Genomic DNA, 23212 nt, shown 5'->3' on the forward strand with positions numbered 1-23212 from the left:
TGACAGAAGGAGCAAGCTGAAAGTGGTGTTGTTGTGCTTTATATGGTGTAGGAATGTCCGATGAACAGTTATTAAGCCATAAAACGTGACACATGATTGCTGTTTTAATGACACGCTGCCCTCACTGAGTCACCCGGCAGAGTAAATCAATGATCTTGTCTCCTCTGTTGACAACATTAACATCTTCAACCGTCTGCTCTTATCGAAAATACCATCGAGGAAATCCTCCTATCAAGTAATCACGATTACGTGTTTGTTACCTTCTGGCCCGAGCTGCAAAACATGTGACTCACTTGACCTGAGATATTTAACGTCAGTTCAATTCTCTCACTGGCGGAAAGAGATTTCCACATCATGGGCACATTATGGTTTTTGCATTTGGTGATGTTTTGCGGTCAGAGTGCAGTAATATTCTGGTACACTTTATGGCCTCGATAGCGTCATTATATTGCATGTTGTGGTGACGTTTCAGTATACAGTACTTGTGGTATCACTTGGTGGTACGAAACATATCTTGCAAAAGTTTCTGACCAAAAAAGATACACAGAATATCCAACCAAGATTTTTTTAATCGGAACTTTGGTTAGAAGAATATATTTATTCCTCCTCACCACCAACATCTGAGGTTCCTTCATTTTTACTTCAGATTCTTGTTCTTGTTTTTGTTGTTCCTGTAAAAACTTTGACTTTCACTGCATCATGTTACTCCTCCATCTCTCTCATACATTACAGTTGCTTCTGTTTTTGCCCCAGTCTGCCTGTTTGCCATTTGTCAGATGGTGTAACACAGTATTAGATGTGACTATTAGATGGTTACAGATGTCCCTGTTAATGTAAACATGGCAGAATTATTGTTGCAGCTGTATAACAGTATTGAAATGACAGTTTTTAATACAGTTAATCTGGTTTTAATGCTTTTTTAACTTTTTTTCACTCTGACATACTAAGAAATGTCCATTCCGGTACATGTTTTCTTTGTCTGCAAACTCCAAACTCCAAATGGCTATTGTTATCAAGCCGACAGAAAGGAGAGTAAAACAGAGAGAGGCAGGATGACAGAGATCAACCAGGCTGGCCACCTACTGTGATGCATATGTACATCTGATGGCACTGCCAGGCCACTTGTAAAGAACTTGTCTGAATGAGTTTTCACACTGAGCAAAGCCTCACTGGCAAATTGTGTAATTTGGCACATTGTGATCACTCCTGTCCAGGGTGGCAGTCAGAGGAGCGGACCTGTGCTCTCAATACAAAGCCAATTCATACTTTCGGAATCAGTGTGGCCACGAGAGTCCATGCGACCCCTCTGTGGCGTTGGCATGCAGCGTCACTGTGCAGACTGGACACATAGCATTGCCCGTCACATCTATTGTACTGTATTCCTGTTCTCATTAAGCTTTCCTTTTTTCAACTTTTCCTTCTTGTTCAGCTCAGCAACATAAAGGGACTCCTCAGCTGCATTCAGACTAAAAACAGCCCTGTGTAAAACAATACGTGGGGCTGTGTTGGTTTGGGCATGTTGTTTAAAGTGCCAGTGATACAATGAAATACAATCCAGCAAGTCCGGTTGGAGTAACAGATTATTGCATTTAAAAGCTGATCAGATAAAAAACAGCACAGCGGTTTGTAATACTCACAGACTGGATTTACCAACTCTGGAATGCTATCACGCTGCAACCCTGTTTACTAGCAGGCACATGTGGAACGTGTCTGTGCCCGTGGACCAATGAAAAAAGTATGAACAGACTGTGTGCGAATACAGAAAACATTAAATTGGCCTTCAGGGTCGTTGGTTTAAATCTGTCAAACCGTTAAACATGGCACACTTTCCCTATCAGCTACAGTTTGGACTCTCTCGTGAGAGTGAAATAACTCTTTCCTAAGTGCAGTGTGGAGCACAGCTTTCCTGACAATGAGCGCAGAACGTCTTTGACTTGTGATTGAAAATAATGATATTAAATATGACATTCAGACTGCGATATCGACTGCTGCAGTTTCCAGTTCGCGAGAGAGAGGCTGTGTTCAGGAGACGAGCTGCGTCTCTTTCTAACAGCCTGCTCTTTACACCATCCCTGTCTAAGATGCTTACGACCTTGATCCCTGGCAGTCAAAGGAGGAATCGCCGTTCTAATCGCGGCACTTTGTGCAGGGAGGATTTGCTGTTGTTCTGGTTCAGAAAATAGCTGCGAAAAGCACAAATTAATCCCCCCACGACTTGGGAGCAAGGACGACCTACTTTTATAACAATTGCTCACTTGTCACTGCGGGGTGAGCTTGCTTCCCCGTACCTTCACCCTCTGAACTTAACTGTGGCAACTTCAAAGCTGGAATCATGCTCAACATGGACGCGGTATGCAGAAAAAAACATCTTGTTAGAGCTACAGAAGCATGATAAAAGAAATTCATGTTTGAAGTGCAGAATGTGTTGACTTTGAAATATTTTTTATATTATTTTCTTTTTCAGTGATTAGCATAATTGAGATACAAATGCAGCTGCCTGGGATTTTTTTCATTTTATGTTAAAACTGAAATGCCTTTCTGTTTGAAGGAACAGTGTGTAGGATTTAGTGGGATCTATCTAACTGATAGCCCCTCCCTTTCCAAAATTGAAGGGTAACCAATGGTGGCCACAAAACTGGCAAAAAAAACAAAAGGCCCTTTAAAGAACAAATCTTTGGTTTGTCCACTCTGGGCTACTGTAAAAACATGGCGTTGCAATATGGCAGGCTCTGTTGAAGCGGACCCGCCCCTCTTGTAGATATAAAGGGCTCATTCAAAGGTTACAACAATTTGTATTTTCAGGTGATTATAAACTAATTAAAACATACTTAATATTTTTCATTTCTGCCAAGTCTGTTCTGCTAGATGCCGCTAAATTCTACACACTGCAAAATGTATCTGGTATTTTGAAAAATATGTCAAATATATTTATTCATTCAACTTTTTTGTGCAGCTCCACACCACGTCAGTATCAAGGAAATTTCTTTGAAGTTTTGACCTTTTCCAGGTTTGCCTTTTTAAGCCAACGACCCCTCTTTCGGTGATGTGTTGGTATTCCTGGATCTTGTTACCGTGACAGAGAAGGGGGCCGTCTTGTGTGTCAGTTCGGGGTGAGGCTTGCATTCCTCAGATGACACTGGCTAGATAATGTCTCGGTGTCCACGGTACTAACAGGCAGACACAGACACACATAAGTAAAAGAGGCCATCCCAGCCATGTCTCCCACCCCCTACTGCTTCCTAACCTATGGAAGGTACTATATGGCATACCAAGAGGAGCCATCTGTGTCAACTACTAGGACTTTGGCTTAATATTTCCTTATAGGCACTGATTTTTCAGCAGTGAGTAGTATAATCCATCACGCATAATTGCAGGTGGATGCTGTTTGTTATTTGGTATTTGCAGTCATCACTATTACAGTTTACATGAGTACTTAAATGATTAGTCAATTAATAAATTATTTTTTATTTTCTGCATTTGTCTCATCTGCAACTATTTGTTGATTATCTATCTATCTATCTATCTATCTATCTATCTATCTATCTATCTATCTATCTATCTATCTATCTATCTATCTATCTATCTATCTATCTCAGTTGACGGAATTTGATCAGTTTCCTTGTCTTATGTGTTGATAAACCTGATGTTTTTAAGTCTGAGCCTTGGTTGGACAAAAACAGATACTTGAAGACAAGGAAATTACAATAGGCATGTCTCAATATGTCCTGACATCTTATAGACCGAACAATTAATGAATAGATTAGTTGCAGCCTAAGGCTGCATCAGAGACTGAATAACAATTTAAAGCAAGTGTTAGAGCATAATGAGGTGGACAGAGCTGCAGTATGAGGAGATAAACAGCCTGTAGCGGTTAACGAGGTAAACAGACCACTGGGAGTCAGACAGCTAGTGTTGAAGGTTGGAAGGTCATGTTGCCTACAGTGCAGTATCTGCTAATGGCAATATATTTCACTATATTGTCTGCTCAGCACATAAGCCACAGCATGTCTGTGTCAGTGTGCCAAGTGGGACTGAGGAGGACCGCCCCCCTGAAGCAGACAGAACAGCAGCGACGGCAGTTTATTCCAAATGTGCACAATGTTCATCATACACCTCGGGGGCAGCAGTATGATGCTCCAGTGGGTGCCACTGTGTGCATGTCTGTCTCTGTTTGTGTTAATATGTGTGTGTGTGCATTCCCCTTGCCTTTGTTTGTACATTCCCTGTGTTAACAGGGTGGCCAGCAGTTGTCCTTGAATCTCTATTGACAGAGAGTGTGGGATCTGCTGGGTATTTTTATCCATTAGCCTGTGTGAGAGAGCAGGTGGAGGCTTTGTGGGCCACAACAAGGTCACACAGTGACAAGCAGCGTTACATCGTTATCGGTGGCTTTTCTGGCCAAACGTTGAGGTCTGAGTGACCACTTTACAAAGACACAGCATACAGTGATAGCAAATAGTGTCACAGGGAGAACGTAAGAGTTATTTTTTTAAACAGGACATTAATTCCTTGGGGGGGGAAAACATGCTTAAGTAAATGTTTTATCATAACAAAAGGATCCTGGCAAAGTATAACTGTTATCAAACCTTGAATTTAGTTGTTGACTGCATTTTAACTTTTTTTAAATTTTATATTGAAGGGGGGCGTCAATTAACACTTCCCAAATTGTGCATCAAAAGGAACAAAACTCTAAAGATACCTTTCATGTTTTGCCACCAGGACTACATTAAAACCATGTGCCACCTGAATGAAGTTGGCACATATTACACAAAGCTTATTAGCAGTCTTATTAACATTAAGCACTGGGTGTTAACTCAACAGGTTAAGCTAGCGGCGCACATGGCCCCTTCTTCCCCTCTGTGCTTGCTGAATGTTGATGCTGAATTAAGCACTGGACATACAATTACACTTCCACCTGTTCAGAAATGCTTGAGAAGTAAACAGGACTCTCTTTTGTCTACAAGAAGGCATCTAATACATCCAATCATCTGCCTCTTCCACTTTTACACCAGCCTGCTGGCATTTATTGAATAGAATTAGACGTGTGAGTGATAGTCAGTCACTGAAGTGGCTGGTGCAGCAGAGCAACCAAGCAGTCACAGGCACAATTTAAAAGCACTTGGGAGCTGCTGTTTATTTCCCACCATGGTCGGGCAGCTGGTGGACATGGTGACTGGCTGGAACAGGAATCAGGGAGGCATGTGAATGAGCTTAACAGCACCTACTTGAGCTGCCAGTATAAAACCCTCAAGAACTAAAATGCACTCGGTCTCTTGGGGCATGCAAATTGGACACATGCTGAACTGCAATAATAACAGTTGTTAGAGGGTTTATTATTATCATTATTGTTATTGTTATTATGTAATAATGCTAGAAAATGTTCCAAATAATAATGTCAGCGTTTGATGGAAAGAGAGCAGATTTATCATAGCATTAAGAATGTCAAAATGAAGGCTAATGGCTAACTGACCTATCCAACCTAACTGCTTTGATCAGTGCTGCAGCCAGCTTACACAGATGTTGGTTTGGAAGTGTGTGTGTGTGTGTGTGTGTGTGTGTGTGTGTGTGTGTGTGTGTGTGTGTGTGTGTGTGTGTGTGTGTGTGTGTGTGTGTGTGTGTGTGTGTGTGTGTGTGTGTGTGTGTGTGTGTGTGTGTGTGTCTTCAGCAGAGCACTTCCAAAAATAGAGTTGTGCAGCCAAACTTTCAGCAACCTCTTCTAAAGATAAAAAACTGTCAGCTTGGGTGTCATTGCGGTATGTCAAAATATATCTTACTTATTTCTGCAGCTCACTATCTCCCTCTGATAGCGGCATGATAGCAAAGCAGCACACGCTATCAACAAAAACCCTTTTCGAGGTGAAAAATTACAGGATGTGTCATTACCTCTTTTTTAACTTCTTTCAGCAAAACAAAATGAAGCTAAATGCTATTATACATTTTACTATTTAGTTTTACAACAAATACCAAACATCTGGGGCAATTAATTTAATTAATGTGATAATTAAGAAACCACAAACACCTGCCATGACTTTGACATATTTTCTATAAACAAATAAACCTACACAATTCATGTAAAAGATGTATATTTTCACAGAATACAAAATTACAAAAACACAGTTCCCATTTTGTGGGAGGCAGGCTAAAACCCTGGAGAGTGGAAGGTTGCTACAAGTTACAAGGTAAGAAAGGTAATAATTTATGAGCACAATGAAGAAAGGAGCTTGTGATCAGCCTTTAGGAAATAACTGCATAGTTCACAGTACACATGGAGAAATATTAATACAGGTTTTATTTGTGAAAAAAGAAACTGCATGATGGTGAGAGAGAAATTCAGAACCTGCAGTAAACAGTGTTAAGGACCGAGTGCTGCACTGTTGTGCCATTGGGCATAAAAAACAAGCTATGCTGTCTGTGATATTGAAGTATTAGCTTTCCTGCATCTGACTAGTGCTCTTTGAATTTGATCCAAACGGCATTACTCAGGCCAAAATTCATACAGGACCTCACAGCTATCTAATTAGAGCTGAATCTTATCTGCTGACTCAGTCACACCCCATATTACATAGAATATTATCAAACAAGGAAAGAGGAAGTCAAAGTTATAATTGACATCAAAGCTATCAATCATATCACAAGTTAAAAGAAAGATCTGGGAGTTGACAATAGAAATAAAACTGATGAGGTAAACTAAGTTAAACATCTGCTCAATTACAACTTGCAGCTTGAAGTGGTTTCAGCTGATTAAATATTAGCAGTAATGCTCATTATTATTTCAAAACAATGCAGATTTAAGACGCATTTTGATAACAACTACGCACTTAAAAAAACCAACAGTGCAAATAGAATTTGAGGGTCCACCTCAAGGAAATGAATATATGAAAGTTCCGTCGTAATGTTCCCTTTCTTGACATATCAGTTTTTATATCTCTAAACAGAAAGTCATTATATTGTATCTGTTTTCTTCAGCTGCTTTATGCCAACTCATGTGTTGTCAAGATGTCCTCTCCGCTATAACATCGCCTTTTCTCAGCCTCGATGAAAGTGGTATATTTAATCCATCTGAGCTGAGCACGGGTCCAGATTTCATACCGAGAGCCAGAACCGTCTCTATCACTGATGCAGACTCTATAAAAGCAAACAACCTCCAGTCTGCAGATTCTTGACACAATCTGTGACCAAAGTGTTACACCACGATAACCACCACTCTGACCCCAGACTCATTCAGAGTCTGCCACTGTACCCTATGAAAACAGCCTCTGCACACAGACTGTCTGCTGTAGTTCTGCACAATTAATCATGTAGAATCATGTGTTGGAATCAAAGTTAAAGAAGTGAAACAATAACTTGATGCTGATTTTTTTTTCTCAGTGTTAAAGGACCTCCCATTGCTGTAATTGTTGCTTATGTTCTTTCCTGTGTGCTGCAGAACTGAAACAAAGTCATTCAACCAAATAATTTGTCTAAAAATATCTTTGGGTTTCAGACTGTCACTTAAAGATTTATTAGATTTAAGCTTTATGAAATACAAAAAAAAAACATTTTATTATTTTCTAACATTTTATAAAGCAAACAATTAATTGATTAATCAAGATAATAATCTGCAGATTAGACACTAATGAACTGCAGCTCTAGTATCACATGTCATCTTTTGCATAATCAATTCCAATTTTAATTTGTGTTAAATTGTGGTGTATCAGCATTGCAATTGTCATTCCTTTCATTTAGATAAGAAACACAGGATGTTGCAAGTACACTAAATGTTTAATAATTTATTCCTAATGATATCTTGGATTACAAAATTAGACTTGTTTTAGCCATAAACATGCACAACTAACCACAACAATGGCTCAATGTGGATTCACCGGTGGACTCTGACCAATACCGGACACAAAGGGATCTCTCAGCTCTGTCATTGAACCTCATCGTAGCAGGTCCGTACCCGGGAACAAAGCCAACTGTCTGGCCAAATGAAACTCGCTCCATCTCGCTCAAACAAAGACCTCAAAGAGGTGCAGCGCAATCATCACAAAGTTATGCAACATCATATAAAGATCAATTCATGAGCTCAAAGCGAAAACAAGGAGAAAAGGGGTTGGGTGGATAAAAATGGGATGGGGATGTGCTTTCATCTTCTTGGGGCCAATGGCTTGCCTAGTGGCCTAAATGATCCAAAAATGTTTGGTTCCAGCTTCCCCCTCTTTCTTCTGTCCAATTAACTTGACACAAATAGAAGCCAAAGGCTGGAGGACAGTTACTAATGAAAACACCCAGAGTTCCACAATGGGAGAAAAATAACACAGAATCCCAACTCCGCCCTGGTTCAATACTTTGCTATGACTGCATACATTTGGTCTGTTTCCTAAACTGTAGAGCCATTAATCCCAAATATCCCCCTGGTGCGTTTGAAATATTTATGGAATTCAATAATCAATCTTTTAAAGCTCTGCTGCGTCTCCTATGGCCGTCTGCATAAAGTAATTCCAGCATTACAATGCTACCCTGGCTGCTGGTTGCTAGGGAACAACCAGAGAAACTCTTTCACTATGAAAACCGCTTTCACACAAGCCAGATTTCTCTTTTTGGGCCCCAAGGCGACAAACACTCCCTGCTCACCAGCGGGACAGTGTGTTTGTTGTAAAGAAATCTCATGTAAAAATCTCACGCTCTGATGTCTGAGAGCATGTCTTGTTGATGTTGCTGTGGTGGCATAAAAAGGATGTGCACTTTAAAAATGTATCCACATGAAAAAGGACATTTAAATCATGTTAGCAGAACTGCTGATGGCGCCTTGTCTTTGCACTATTCATGCAATATCTTAGATCTGATGAGTATCCCCGACTTGTAAGTTAATGGGTTGCTCGGATTTTATTCTGTTTTTGAACCCAAACAAAAGACACAAGAAAAAAGCCCACTTAAAAAAAAAGTCAAATCACAAAAAAGGGTATTACCTAACCTTGTCAAATATGAAAGCCCTTTATAAAATACTATCATATTTCATTATCGACCTGCAATAACATTTACAGCACTACCAGATTCAACCAAGGCTCAGAAAAGGCATTGAAAAGAATGTATTACTTAAATAAATACGACTTACAGATCTTAATTTGGCAATTTGATGCACTAAATCCCTAAATTAATTTTAATGCAACCTTGGCACTGCCAGTGGTCTCATGTTTGGAGTGTTTCCAGAGGGTCTCGGGGATGCAGGACTATCAGCACATGAACAGCATGTTCCCTCCGAGTTGGGAGCAAGCCAGCAGTATTGCCTTTGTTAGTAACTAGACAACATTGTCATCTATGCTCTTTCATGGTTCGCCATCACAATGGAGGGGGGTCTCGCGCCTGTCGGTGTTAGGTGTGACTCCTCACCTTTTTTTTATCTCAAAAGGGTGTGATTGTCACACAGTAAACCTTCCATACAAAAGCAGACAATGGCGCTGTTGTTTCCAAAAGCCAGAGAGAAAAATGCACATTATCACTTGTTAATGTGAGATGATGATGCATCTGGTGAGCCAGTTAAGGTAACAATAGCTACAAAGAGATAGCGGCGCTGTGAGAGCTACTTAAGCATACAGATTGTTTGGCTGTTTCAGCTATGTCTGTTTCAGAAATGTGTACAACCTTATACCATACAATATAAACTCCTGTGTGAGAGATCTGTGCTAATGGGAATGTCATTCTCTACCAGGTACTACATGACTTGTGGTGAAAATCCTCTTCATTTCCTTGAATTTTGTACGATACCGGAGCGCCCATGCAGCTCGCTTCGTCTTCAATGGAAGTTTCCTGTTTACAGAGTTGCATTATGATCCCACCCAAGACCTTTCACTTCACTCAGACTAAAATAGGCCCCAGCACCAGACGGACGGGGATTTCAGGCTATATCCTGAGGATGTTTTACAAAAGAAACATAGTGAACCATGTTGGGCCATTGTGATGTTATTTGACTTCAGTCGCGAGTCAAGACAGTCCCGTTCCTTGCCATCACTTAGGTTAGTCAAAAGCAAACTAATGAATACGGCTAATTTTTATCCATTTTAAAATTCCTACATTATTTAATTTCCTTGGGATCTTATAGAGTTTAATGGTACATTCATAGCATTTTCTGTCTTGCATATGTGCTTTTTATTACACTTTATGCATATTTTTCAATAAAAGCCAGAGGCTTTGAAATTGGCTTAGCGCCATGAAATGATTGTTGGTTCTCTTATTGTAATAATAATCCACCTTTTTCATGTACTAGTCTATAAAAATTAAGCCAGATTGTAACCCGTGTGGTATTGGACAATAATGCAAGTCTTTGTTTAAGTCTGCTTGGCATGTGTACACCTGCAGTTGGTACACTTTAGTTAAAAGTGCGGGTCCAGTGCAGCGACAATATAATTGGGGTGATTTTAACTGTTTTTGACAAGCAGAAGCTGGTTGTAACAGGGAGTCATTGTGTTGGGTCCACACCACACTTGCTGGTGGATTCAAAGCACCCAAGCCTATAGGGAAGCATGCATGAATGGCCTGCATCTTTCCTTCCAATTATAATCAAATACAGTCTTCATTTAGCCCAATAATAACATAGCCGCAGGCAGTACGACCTACACAGGCAGACAGTACGAGAAAACTGTCACATGAGAACACTGTCCCTATGTGAGTTGCATATTTCATGACACTTAGAAACCATTAGCACAAGTACTTGCAGTGCATATATAAATATACTCTAGAACATGGCACCATGGACACAGTCACATTGTAATCACTAATTAATCTTTCAAGTTACATTTATTTTAGAAAATTCCACAAATGTTTGAGTGAAAACACGATTAGCTTATAAAACAAATATGTACCAGGAACAACATAACCTATTCACAACTTCTCATTTCTTTGTGATGGACTTCAAACACTGTACAAGTAATTACTTTTCATGTGCAAAAAGGATTTTAAGTAAATTTAGAATAGTTCTGTGAAGATCTAAGATTTTTTTTAATTGACAAATAGGAGCTACAAGTCTAAAGTTGACATCTCAAATGCTTTTATATCATTCCATATAAGTAAAAAGCTTTACAACAGTCTTTATTTTAAGCCACTACAAACACACTACACATTTGCCTAATTATGTCTCTCACACCTATAAGGGTGGGAAAATGTACAGCTTTGCCAGCATAGTTACATCCCTCTTCAACCTGAGGGGTGGTCTAATCAGCAAGAAAAACCTGTGTGGTTGAGCCGGGCATTTATTTTTGTTAAATATCTGCCAATTCCAATCATTCATTGTAAATAATATGAGCATATGAGTTATTGGTGAATTTAGCAATTCATTTTCATTTCTGCTACATCACGCATGTTGATTTTTCTTTCAAGTGGTTGAAATATCGACCCGGCAGCATCAGTCATTACTCCGTGTTCTTGGACTGGAATCATTTCTTATCATATTGAGTGTTCACTTCACACATATGCAGCAATGTCTGACTAATCAGTTGTATGCCGAGCACCACTTGTACAACTATTTACTCTTGGCACAGCATCACATTAACAGTACATATGATGCGGTTGTGAAAATACACTGACTAGGTTGAGGTTTAGCAGTAAATAAACCGGAGGGACCATCTGGGCTCTGTCGTTTTGAATGAGGAGTTCCTTTACTCAACACTATTTCCCCTCGGACTCTTAATGAACAGCATTTTCCTGTGAATGTTTGCTTGCAAACAGAACAGTGGAGTTAACCATCTTACTCAATCACAAATGCTGCCTTAAGAAGATTGTACAAGCATTAGCCTCTCAAAAGAACTAATATAGCATTATGCAATCCTGTTTTTTGATACTTGGTCTTTGCTTCATTAAGGGTACATAACACATAAGGAGATCAGCATACTAATCATGGCAAGAATGATTAATGAATAGGGTTTGGTCTCAGCAGGAACGTTTTAAGTGCGAAGGAAATATATGGCCATATGGGGAAACGTCTGGCGGTGGATGGCTGGTTGAGGTCAGCCGAGGCAAGTGTCAATTAGCCCGGTCGAGGTCGGAGGCGACGATGAGCTAATGCTACTTAATAAATTATGCTTAGCTGTAACTGACATTAGAGCATTTAGTGAAAAAATATTGTCTCAAAGGTCAGATGATAGCATACCACAATGTCATCACAGTGAAATGAATGTCGACTGGGCTGCGAGGGGAATGTTGCATCACAGCAATAAATATGTTTCCACAAACTTCTAAATCCTAAAAAATTCTGGGCGCACACAAGCCCTCTGCTTTAAAAGCAACAGAGAGAGTCCTGATAATCTCGAGACTGGCACCCAAAGCAATCTGCTCTCGGAGACGTTAGAAAGAGACTGTAATCTGTGGTTCAGTTCAAGCAAACTAAGATAATTATCCCCCTTCTTCCCAAAAGCAGGAAGCAGAGAGAATCTGTCAAACATTCCAGTAAGAATCAGATTACGTTGAGGCCTTGGTAATGAACGGACATTTTCCCTGATGGGCAACGGAGGGATAGAGGGCTGCAGAGGAGGAAACGTGACCAGCCACAGGTTAGACAAACCCTCGGGGACCAATTACAAAGATAAGTTTTCAACAAGACAGATATCGTACACCAATCCGCTCCACTGCACACAGGAAGTGGAACAACAGTATTCCTAATCACGGATTTCTAAATGAGGAAAGCAATGACATTTGGGGCTGATTTTCCCCGTTCATGTTTTGCTTTATTTTTAGACTGTTACTCTGCGCTACAGTTTTCACTTTTGACAACAGCATCCATTAGCAGAAACAGCTGTTTTTGCTTATGCTAGCATTGTAATAAATCACCTCCTTTAGCTCACATGGCAAGTAATCACCTGCCTACTGGCACAGCTGTTAATAAACCCAAGTTTGCATGAGGCATGACAGGCCACATTAGGATCAAAGGAAGATCCAGCAAACAGTGTTATGACTCAACATAACAGCTTGAGACTGACTAGAGGGACTTCACAAAAGCATGTAAAATTAGCCATTGGGTCAAAGATGTCTCCGCTGAATGATAGTGTCACAGAAACTTTTCAATCATCCTTCATCCTGTACTTTCACTCAAGACCTCCTCTAGCCCTCCTCTACCCTGCAGTGTATTTGTTTACAGTGGGAAGGGCTGGACTTCCTTCACACACAGAAACACAATTGGCTGGTGGAAGGAGATAACCTTCATTGCTTCCATTTGACTGGGTTATAAAAATTCTGTTGTATAATTTGCCCAAAAATGATCAAGATTATATTTCATCGTCAAGAAAGAGATAATTATCGCTAACACCACCCAGCCCTGTAAAAAAAGGCTCCAAGAGTAACACCAAGACATAGCAGGTTGCAAAGTCTACATCTCCAACATCACAAGAGATAGAAGAGTTTTTTTAGAAGTGTTATTATACCGCCTACATTGATTAAAATAGATCTGTGATTGTATCAAGTTCCTAAAATGCTTCATAGCAAGGAGACTCATGCCAAAATAAAATCATTTCAGACAGTTTTCAGTGCAGTAAGATAAACTGCAAGTGTCTCACTGTTGGACGTGTGAAAGCTTTAACTTAAGCAGGTGAGCAATTGACTAGAGGCACAGTGTTAATTACAATGGCCCCAGTTGCTGCACGTGGACAGACACATAGAGCCATGATGCTAAATCGACTTGGACGCGGTTTCACACCAGAGTAGTAGGATAGAGACATTTAGTGCATAGATTTGCACAAGAAATTTAATTAAACCAAGCTTTACTGACGACACTGATTTTAGTCAGGCCCTATAAGTAGGAAGTATGTGAGAGAAAATGTTGACTTCACTAAATTTCAGCATGACGCATTTGATTTTATCCTGTCCTCAACTGTTCAGACCTGAAAAGAAAAACTAGATGGACAAAAAAAATCTGAGCATATGTTGCCCAACTCATATATGAATCTCCTAATTAAAATCTCCAAAGACAGCAGCATTATAAATTTGTTTATATGCAAGCCCTGCCAAAAACATGGCACCAATTTTAACAATGCAACTGCAAACATCTTTAAGTGCCATTGTTACGAATACTGCAAACAAGCATAAGCTACATGGCGAACCTGCACACTGGGATTTAGATCGCTAATCACGCAAATTAATCAGCTCTCCATCTGATACACGTCATGTCTGAGCAGTTCACCAAGAGGAGGATTATACAGCAGATTATACACCCGAGGGAGCTGCGGGACTGAGGCTAAAAAGCAGATTCAATCTAACTTTTCTGGTATTTGTTTACATTACTGACATTACAACTGCTGACAATAATCTGTACATCTTTAGCTTCAGTTAAGTATCTTTAAGTGTCCCTACAATGCAGAGATCTTGTCTGCTGAATTGAGAGATTGCCTACTATACTTTTTAAAAGTACCTAAATTTGTTTCAAATGTGCTGTCAATCTTCGATGCAATGTAGATGTCACTTTTTCCGAATGCTGAAATTTCCAAAAATCTCATTTAGGTATGAAGCTCTTAATGACAGCCACAGCTAGTAGTGTAATTCAATAGCAGTCATGTAAATATTGCACGTCAGGAATGGTTTATTCTCTAAGCTCTCCACGCAGCCAAGTGGGTCTCGGGCTAAGTTATGTAAAGATTGTGGTTGCTCAGTGGCATGAGGTCTATTGCCTTCTGCTGTGAAGGCCGATGGAATTTCTGGAGCCTTGACTCCAGAGTTGTTTTTCTTTGCTTTAAAAATATCTCAAGGAATGTGAACATAAGGAACTGAAACATGCCTTTGACATTATAATGTGTGATTCAGTCGTAACAAATGTACAGTGTGACCCTGAATGCAACATCCCAGTTCATCTGACAAGATAAAAAGGGTCACGTTGCACTGAGTGTTGAAATTTCCAATCATAAAGTCAGATTGGGGGATGACGGGTTCTCTGTGCGCTAAGGCTTCAGACCAATGCAATAAAACTGTGGAAACAGAAGGCGGAGTTTTCTTTAGTAAGTTTTACACAAAGAAAGGTGCAACCAAACAGATCAAAGCAACCACTGTATGAATGACACAACCTGAGGTAAGCCCTTAATATACCAGCATTCAAGAACACAATGTGAAAGTATAGCAGAGTGAAAACTGCAAAGTAAGTACTCTGAAGCCAGCATGAGGTCTTCTGATAAACAAACCATGTTACTTTAACTTCCTCTCTTCTCTATTGTTAAAAAAGGAAACGCTGATATGATTCTGCTGAAGGACATCCAGGACTCGAGCTTAAGGACCTCCTGTCGTCCCAGGACCGATAAAAATAGGATCAGGGAGGATGTAATTTAATTTTGTGGCGAATTTCGAAAGAGAGTTGGAAAAAAGAAAAAAGAAAACCCTGCTAATGTTATAATGAATGGTGAAGAAAATGAAATTCTGCACATTTTATGTGGCACACACAGTTCTTATAAAACCTCCTTGACAACACATACGCACACACATTCAAAGTAATGTTAGCTAGACCCGAGACGTAGCTATGTCTCCCACATGTTATGATGGATCCCACTGCTTTTCTTAGTAAGACACATTTTCTTACCCAAACCAATAACACTCCTCAGGGTGACTTAAATTGTATTTCGGGATGTTGCTGGTAGGATGGTGCAAAAAGATAGTTAAAAGCTCTAACATCTAACATACTTTTGCAAACTTGGGAAAATGGCAAAACTTTTCAGGCACCTCCTAAGGGACAAACACACTGAAAAAATAATTTAGTAGTGGGTTTTTTTGGTTGGTTTGTTTGTTTGTTTTTCAAAATCCACACATTCAGTGAAGTTTAATGGGAAAAAAATGAATAGCTATCTTAAGATAGCTACCTTCTTTCAAAGTGCTTGTCAGATGGTCGTCTAGCGTCTGTCAGCTTATTGACAGTTAAATTGTAGGTTGGGGGATGGGGGAGGGCTTATGTAACTTAATGAAACCAACAATGTCACAAGTACTTTATGTAGTCAGTGACCAGATATATGGACTCAAAAAGATGGTAAAAATGTGGCTTCTCTCTAAAGCTCACTTGTCATTGTTGACACAGCAACTTCAGTCATTTTTTGTGTGTACAAATCCAGTGCAACACAATGAATGTCTTTGAGTAAAGATTGTCTGAAAGTGTGTCATTATCCCTGTTTGAACGATCACTTTGTCTCACCCTTCTCAATGACGACGGGTTTTTCATACCACTTCCAGTGTTTCCATTCAGCATGGGTAGACTATCTCTAAACAGTCTATCTTCCAGACGTGGTTAGATGACACGTTGAAAGATTTAGTTTGACCCTGGCCTTTATGCATCCGAAGTAAATGTCAGGTTTTAGTGTCAACCACTTAAAATGTTTTTACACTCATATATTATGCAACACCACTCAACGACACAGCGATATCTGAAGCAGAGGAGGCACCAATTCCTCAGTAGCCTCAATAGACCAACACGCAACGCAGATCTGTTATTAGTTTCAAATTACACATAATAATCATTGATTGTACCTCTCAAGTTTCTTTGACTGGAGAAACCCTCAACTTGTGCATCGGAAATCACTATAATTCAAACCAATGTAGACAAAACTAGTTGAGGCCACACAAAGTAAATGACTGAACACAACACAACTCCTAAATGGCAATGATCCTCCTCGACTTATAGTAGACCTTCATAAAGGGTATTAAGAGTTGTAAATTTAGATTCAAGACTTAAACAGAAATCACCTACTTCACCCATTGTATAACTGTAACCAAAAATGTAAAAAAAATACACACATTTTAGCCGACACTTATGAGCTGGAGCTTAGTTTTGTACTCCGCTAGTGTTAAATGATGCTTTGTGGGTGAAAAACCACTGTGTGTTCCTTCAACTTCCTTCCTACATTTAAACATAAACTAGTCTGGATTGGTCTTTTTTCATTATTAGATTTTAAGGAGCAACAGGCACACAAAGGACTACACAAACATCCTGGTGTATTCCAGTAAGGAAAAACGTCTGGAATGCAAATGTTCTCTGGCTTGTATTCAACCATGATATTATGATATTTATCTGTTCAATTAAACTGTAAAACAGCCATGAACGCCGTCGTCATGCAGCGAAGAGGTTACATGTGTGATTTAATGTCGAACCTTTTCGTCACTTGCTCCCTGTATAGTCATAACCCTGAAAAATCTATACTTTTAATACAATAATCAATATATTTTATGAGTGCGCAGGCGGCCAGTCAGTGCTGTGTTTTATTGCTGTCCCATGATCATGAAAAAAGGCATATGTAGGTTTAAAAGCATGATTCAAATGAGCCAATCAGAAGCTGTACTGGTCTTCTGTGTAGGCATCGGACGTTGGTGCATTTGTTTCTTTTTTCTCTTCCTGAAATCATCCCCTGTATTTAAACTGGGAGGAATACGTCACTGTGGCCGCGGTGTGTGTAACCACTTCAGCCTACACTCAGCCTCCGCTTTCAACACAAGAATAACATGTGACATCACTTTTCTTCTACAGGCTTTGCACTGCAGAGTGCAAGGAAACGCCAAGTCAAGCAGCGCCTCAATTCACAGGATGGATGGGAGTTTTGGAGAATTTGAAAACCCTGTGTCGCCTGGGAAAATTACACCACTACGATTCCTGTAGCATAACTTGTTATGAAAGTCTGTCCTACTTTTTCGGGTCAGCGATATGGAGGGTTTTTAAATAGTCGTTCACATGCTCCTGACGCCATGACAAAAATAGGAAGGCAGTCACAGAACAACACCCAGCTTCAGAAAATAAAAACACAGCATCTGATGCAAAAGGAGTTCTGTTGACAAACCAGTCTTCCTGCTTAAGTTCAAAAAGCATCCTGACGCTTTTCCTCTTCCTGCTTGTTCTGAGCAGGATGCTGAGGGACAGGCCAGCTTTGTGCTCATCAGTCATTTTACAACCTATGGCAACTGCTTCCTGTACTGGTTTACGGTTATCTTTAACTTTATTTGTTAGGGCTGTTAGCTTAAGCTATTTACACTAGAATTTAAACTATTTACACTAGAATTTAAATGAGTGAATATTTTAAATCTACTTTATTCGATTATCTATGTCATTCAAGTGTGATCCATCCTATGCTTATAATATTTGAAATGTAATATACTATGACACAAAAGTTTGCATTATATATGCATATATTTATGCAAAAATAAAACATGTATTTCCTGAAAAATGCATTCAGCAAACAGCTCTGTATCATTTACATACTTTATTATATGTATTTAGTGTAAACAGCACGTCTATACTAATATCCAGTCCAGTTCCAACTAAATACTGTTCTCCTTTAACTTATCTAAAAAAAACAAAGCAAGTTCTGTTATGCAATAACCGTGTTGGCATGCAAGCTATTTCCTTGACCCTTTTGTTTCTTCACTTAGCACTTCTCTATCATGTTATGATCACTCTTAGTACAAAGAAGTATTTGCTATTTGGAATATTTGTGATTTTGGCTTGACATTTAAACTCCTAACTGCTGGTTATTTGTGAGTAATGAACCACTAATCGCCTCAGAATTGAGATTTATTTTACTCACTGCAAGACAAGAGGTCAATAATGGCCGCTAAATGTTCTAAATGCATTTAATTTCTCCCTGGTATGTCCAAGTATAATCACTGGAAGCCAGTGCTGACCTCCTGTCTAGGTCCAGAATGTGGAAACAATGTAAAGTAGGCAGATTGTCCTTCCAGTGAAGTGGCTGTGAAGCAGGATCATTACTGTTGTTTGTGGCCTTTAGCTTTGCCACCTGGCTAAATAAGAGCAGCTAGAAGTCTGTTCAGAGTACAGTTATGTCTTACAGATAGACAGCACAGTGTAAGCAGAAGCAGTTAACTACAGAAAGCGAAGCTTGTGCAGGTTTTTCTTCCTGACTATAGAAAGCGATTTGACTCATTAGTTCCAGGTTCGATGATGCAGTCTGGGGTTTTTTCTACTCTCTTCCATCCATAACACATAGTTGAATGATGAGATAAAGACACGAATGCTGTCTCAAAATCTACAGTTGTTTCAGTTAATCGGGTAAAATTAACTTCTTTTACAGTCTGCAGTAAGGAGACGTTTTTGCATTGAAATTACTATCAAAAAGGATATAGATAAAACCGTGCATGATATGGACAGATACAGATAGTCCAGCTCTGACCTTGGGACCTGACAACAAAGTCTCTGTTTGGTGTATTGAATATATATTATTTGTTTAAAATTATTGCAATAAATCATGACAAGTCAAATAAAACATCTCATTTTGAAGTGAATTGTCCCTCACAGGTTACCAGATCCAAGTCTTACAAGCTTATTTTGTGTGACCAACAATCAAAACTCAAAAGATATTCAAATTACTTACTTAGTGAAAAGAACTGCTCACATTTCTACTCAGCAATGCCTTGATAATCAAGTTAATGTCAGTCAATGTTTTTTGAATGAGAGCAGCATCCTGCAAAAGCATGTTTGATTTAGGTATGACTGCATGAGTAGTCAAATATGAGCCCGTACTAGAATCCCGCTCCAGAGGCAGGCTTACTGTCATTGTGACGTCTGCAAATCTGATAATGCGTCTGTCCCTTGCAGTCATTTATAAAGGAGAAAGAAGAAAAAAAGACGTCCCTAGGGAGAGACAGCGTAGGAAAAGCTGTTTCAAGATTAAACCCCCATCAACCCTTACTTGATAACATCTGCATGATGAAATCCATCATCTGTGCAACCAAACTGAGATGATAAACTCGTATAAATATAGGGTTACAATGTCAAACCCTGCAAACATCCAGCTTGTCAATCAACCAACTGACACAACAAAACAGTTTCCACAGTTTCTCTAAACAAATGTGTTCTGCTGCTATTTAGAAACACTTTGCATACTTCTGTTTCATTCAAAATGATTCATTTCCTCCATAATACTGTACATTATTGAATTTGAACATAAAAAAGAAATAAAGAAGAGATCAAACAGCCACGTCGTGTAATCTTAATTCATATCACCACTGCAATAATATGCAGGAAAATTGGGTCCCCCTCCCTCTGCGTCTTCGTCCACCCTAAAATTTCACTGCACTTGCAGCTACAGTGTAAAAACCATGCAAACCAAAGCTGTCAAGTGGTCAGTTATTTAACCTGCCATGTGACAACAGGGTGAGGGAGAGGGTCAAATCCAACTGTGGACAGTCTTGAGCGATAAAGACAGATCCCTCTAACCGTTAGCTAATCCTGACAGAGAGGCCTTGCCAACGCCATTAGGATAAACTGTGTGAGCTACCTCAGTCGCTAGACAGTTTAAAGGACCACTAGGAAAGGTGTTGCTACTCAACAACACAGAGGAGTAAACCAAAGGAGTCTTACAGTCACAAGATATTCTATACCGTGGAGATAAATGTTGAAAAAGGGGCTGCTCATTTATTAGACATGTCCACTTGCTTCCTGCAGAATAACCACAGGCTTTCTAATGGCTTTTAATCCTGTAAAAAAGGTGGTGAACTTGTCTGTGACGCATCTACTGTTTCTAAAGACTTCCAAAAGGTTACAGGATATCACACTTAAACCTTATGACTCAAACATTTAGCCATTTTTCAAATCATTCAGAGCAGGTCCTAGCTCACCTCTAAATTATACATTTTTTTCATTTCAAAAGAAGGGGTTCACAACATGGCTATGCATTGTTTAAGGACCTTAATAGTACCACAATTGTTTACTGAATCTCCAAGTAAGGCATTATCGTTATCTTTTCATTTCTTTCCCGCTCAAACTCCAAGAACTTGATTTCCCCTTGTACACTGGAAGCTTGGAAAGCCTCAAACAGAGCATAAAGATATTGATATGAAACTGAAAGCCATGCAGGTGTGACTTCTTTCAGGTCTGTTTGCAGAGCAAGACAGGTTATACCATCAGGTGTTACACTGCCAGCTTTCAGTCATCATATCAATTTAAATCTCACTTCCTTATCGAAACAGCGGAGCACTGTCCTGTTATCACATCCTCAGAACAGCTGTCTTGGACTGAGAAAGTCCCCTGTTATATGGAGAATAAAAACTAATGTAACGATCAAAGCTAAAAACACAATACCTGCTATTTGACTTAATGATTGAATGATTTTAAATCAATCCAATAGACAACAGCTAAAAAAAACTGGAGTAGCAAAGAAAATGAATTGAGAACTGTTTTTATAAAAGGATAATCAATTGAGGATACTTATAATATGCAAGAAAATATAGCAAACACAATCTAGGCCCTGCTTTTCAAATGTGAGGATTTGCTGCTTATTGTGCTCGGACAAAGGAAGCAAGCGAAAAATGTAGCTATGGGCTCTCAGAAGTGTTGACAGGCATTTCTAAGATTTTTTTTCATTTCATATACAAATCAGAAAACAACTGAACAATCAATAATGAAAATATAAATTTGCTGAAGCCCTAATATAAAACACTAACGCTTAATCCCAGCTTGGATGAACAATACTGCCACTGATGACAACCAGATTCTGTATCATACTCTTTGTTTCCATAACCATAATGGCATTTGTCACCCATCCAAATTATAGGCTGCATAAAGCTGCAAAGACCACAGTTAACAAGCCATCGATGACACTATAATTGTTTCCTCAATGTCAGATAGACTAACAGGCGGCCGTGCCACCAACTGTAGCCCACTGGTTTTAAGTGCTGGCCTATTGATTGTCCATTGTGTGTAAAACGTGTGCAGCAGCAGCAGAAGCATCCATTTGCAGTGGAAGCAGTGCTCAAATGAAATGACACCATCTTTACAGCCAAACTGGGTTTATTATGTTTATGATTCATCTGCAAGGCGTCACAGCTAGTATCTGCAGCCATGCAAGCTTGTTTGTATGTGGCTCAAGGGTAATAACCACAGCCCACAGGATTTGCATGTTCAGAAGTCACCCAATTGGCACTCTAGACTTCCCACAGGAGGCATGCTGGCACGGATCAGATGATACTGAGGTGGTACTGTTGCATTAGGTTACAGAAACAAACACTATTAGGCCAGAGGGTAATGTCCAGTGAAGCTGTAAACCCCAACAAAAGAGAAAAGCTAGACCCAAGTATCAATAGAAAAGGCCTAAAGGAAGAATTAATCTTCAAATTGGGTCCCAGTGTACTAAAACTGGCCGGGGTTTGCGTCTGTTTTGATAGGCTAGTGTACTGGCTAGCATAGGATTAGCTCCAGTCTTTGCCTCTCATGTAACAACCTCTGTAACCTTTTACATGTTTGTTTTTTTTTTGTGTGTGCAAAATGTAAAAGTCAGTTTCGCCTGAGACGACTTTACACAAAATGTACAAGCCTTTAAAAAAAATGCGGAAAAACAGAAGAGTGGCACAAACTTAATGAGTTAGGATCCCACCATCGATGCAGCTCCTGTTATGTTAAGTAGCCTTGATTATCTCTGCTGATAGAGGGCTTAGCGGGATGTAGCCACTCTGGAGCAAAGCTGAATGGCAACAATTGCACACAAAAACACCAATACACTGTTGCAATGTGGGACGCAACAGTGTTAGAGAGTACTGTAACCAATCAGTAGAAACAACCACTTCTGTATGTGTATTACAACAGCGGCTAAACATGATAAATCATTTCATCTGACCTGTTGCGTCCTATCAGCCGGATTCATCATCACAGCCTGCCGAAAGCTGTTATCCACATAAGACGCCATTGTTTTGGAGGACGCCGTCTGCAGGGTATTGAATTCCTTATTCTAAGAAAAAAAATAGTTTATAAATATCCAGGGGGCACGGATATAAGCAAAAAGAAGTCCCCCCCCCTGCTGCCTTGCTTTGTGCTTGTCGCCTGTGCTCCGATGCTAGCGGATAAGCTGGGAGTGCCCGGAGCCAGGCCACGACTGGAGCCAGACAGGCGAGCAGTCTCCTCGGGGTGTCGGTCTTTCTGTTGCTCGCTGCCCGCTGCTGCAGCCTCCACCACCACCACCACCACCGCAGAGAGTAAAAACTTCCCTTTTAAAAACGCCGGCTCAAATTAGTCTCTTGTAGTTATTTTCTCAACGTGAAAAATGCCCCTTTCTTATTAGCCATTCCTTGTGTCTTCAGCATTTCTGCAAGCGACGGAAAGAAATCCCATGTTAGGATGATCCAGCTAAACACGGAGGGAAAAAAGTGAGCCAAGAGCTAAACGCTTATCCCGTCAACAACAACAACCTGGTGTCCATACTGAGAGTTAGACCCGGGTTCACTCACTGACAAAACACATTATTGTCCTTTTTTTTTAAACGGGTCTAAAAGTGGAGCTGGGTCC

The 23212-nt window shown here is 39.8% G+C and overlaps 1 protein-coding gene across 5 annotated transcripts in view; it reads right to left on the reverse strand.

The window, feature by feature from the left end:
- Positions 1-23212, reverse strand: part of rapgef2b (Rap guanine nucleotide exchange factor 2b) — a 109579-nt gene extending 86367 nt beyond the window's left edge. For all 5 annotated transcript variants that reach the window (XM_062425088.1, XM_062425086.1, XM_062425089.1 and 2 more), the window contains exon 1: positions 22548-23212. In XM_062425088.1, the coding sequence (XP_062281072.1) occupies positions 22548-22616 (69 nt within the window). In that variant the 5' untranslated portion in view covers positions 22617-23212. The remainder of the gene's footprint in view (positions 1-22547) is intronic.

The sequence above is a fragment of the Scomber scombrus genome, chromosome 9, assembly GCF_963691925.1.
Source record: "Scomber scombrus chromosome 9, fScoSco1.1, whole genome shotgun sequence".
Lineage (NCBI taxonomy): Eukaryota > Metazoa > Chordata > Actinopteri > Scombriformes > Scombridae > Scomber > Scomber scombrus.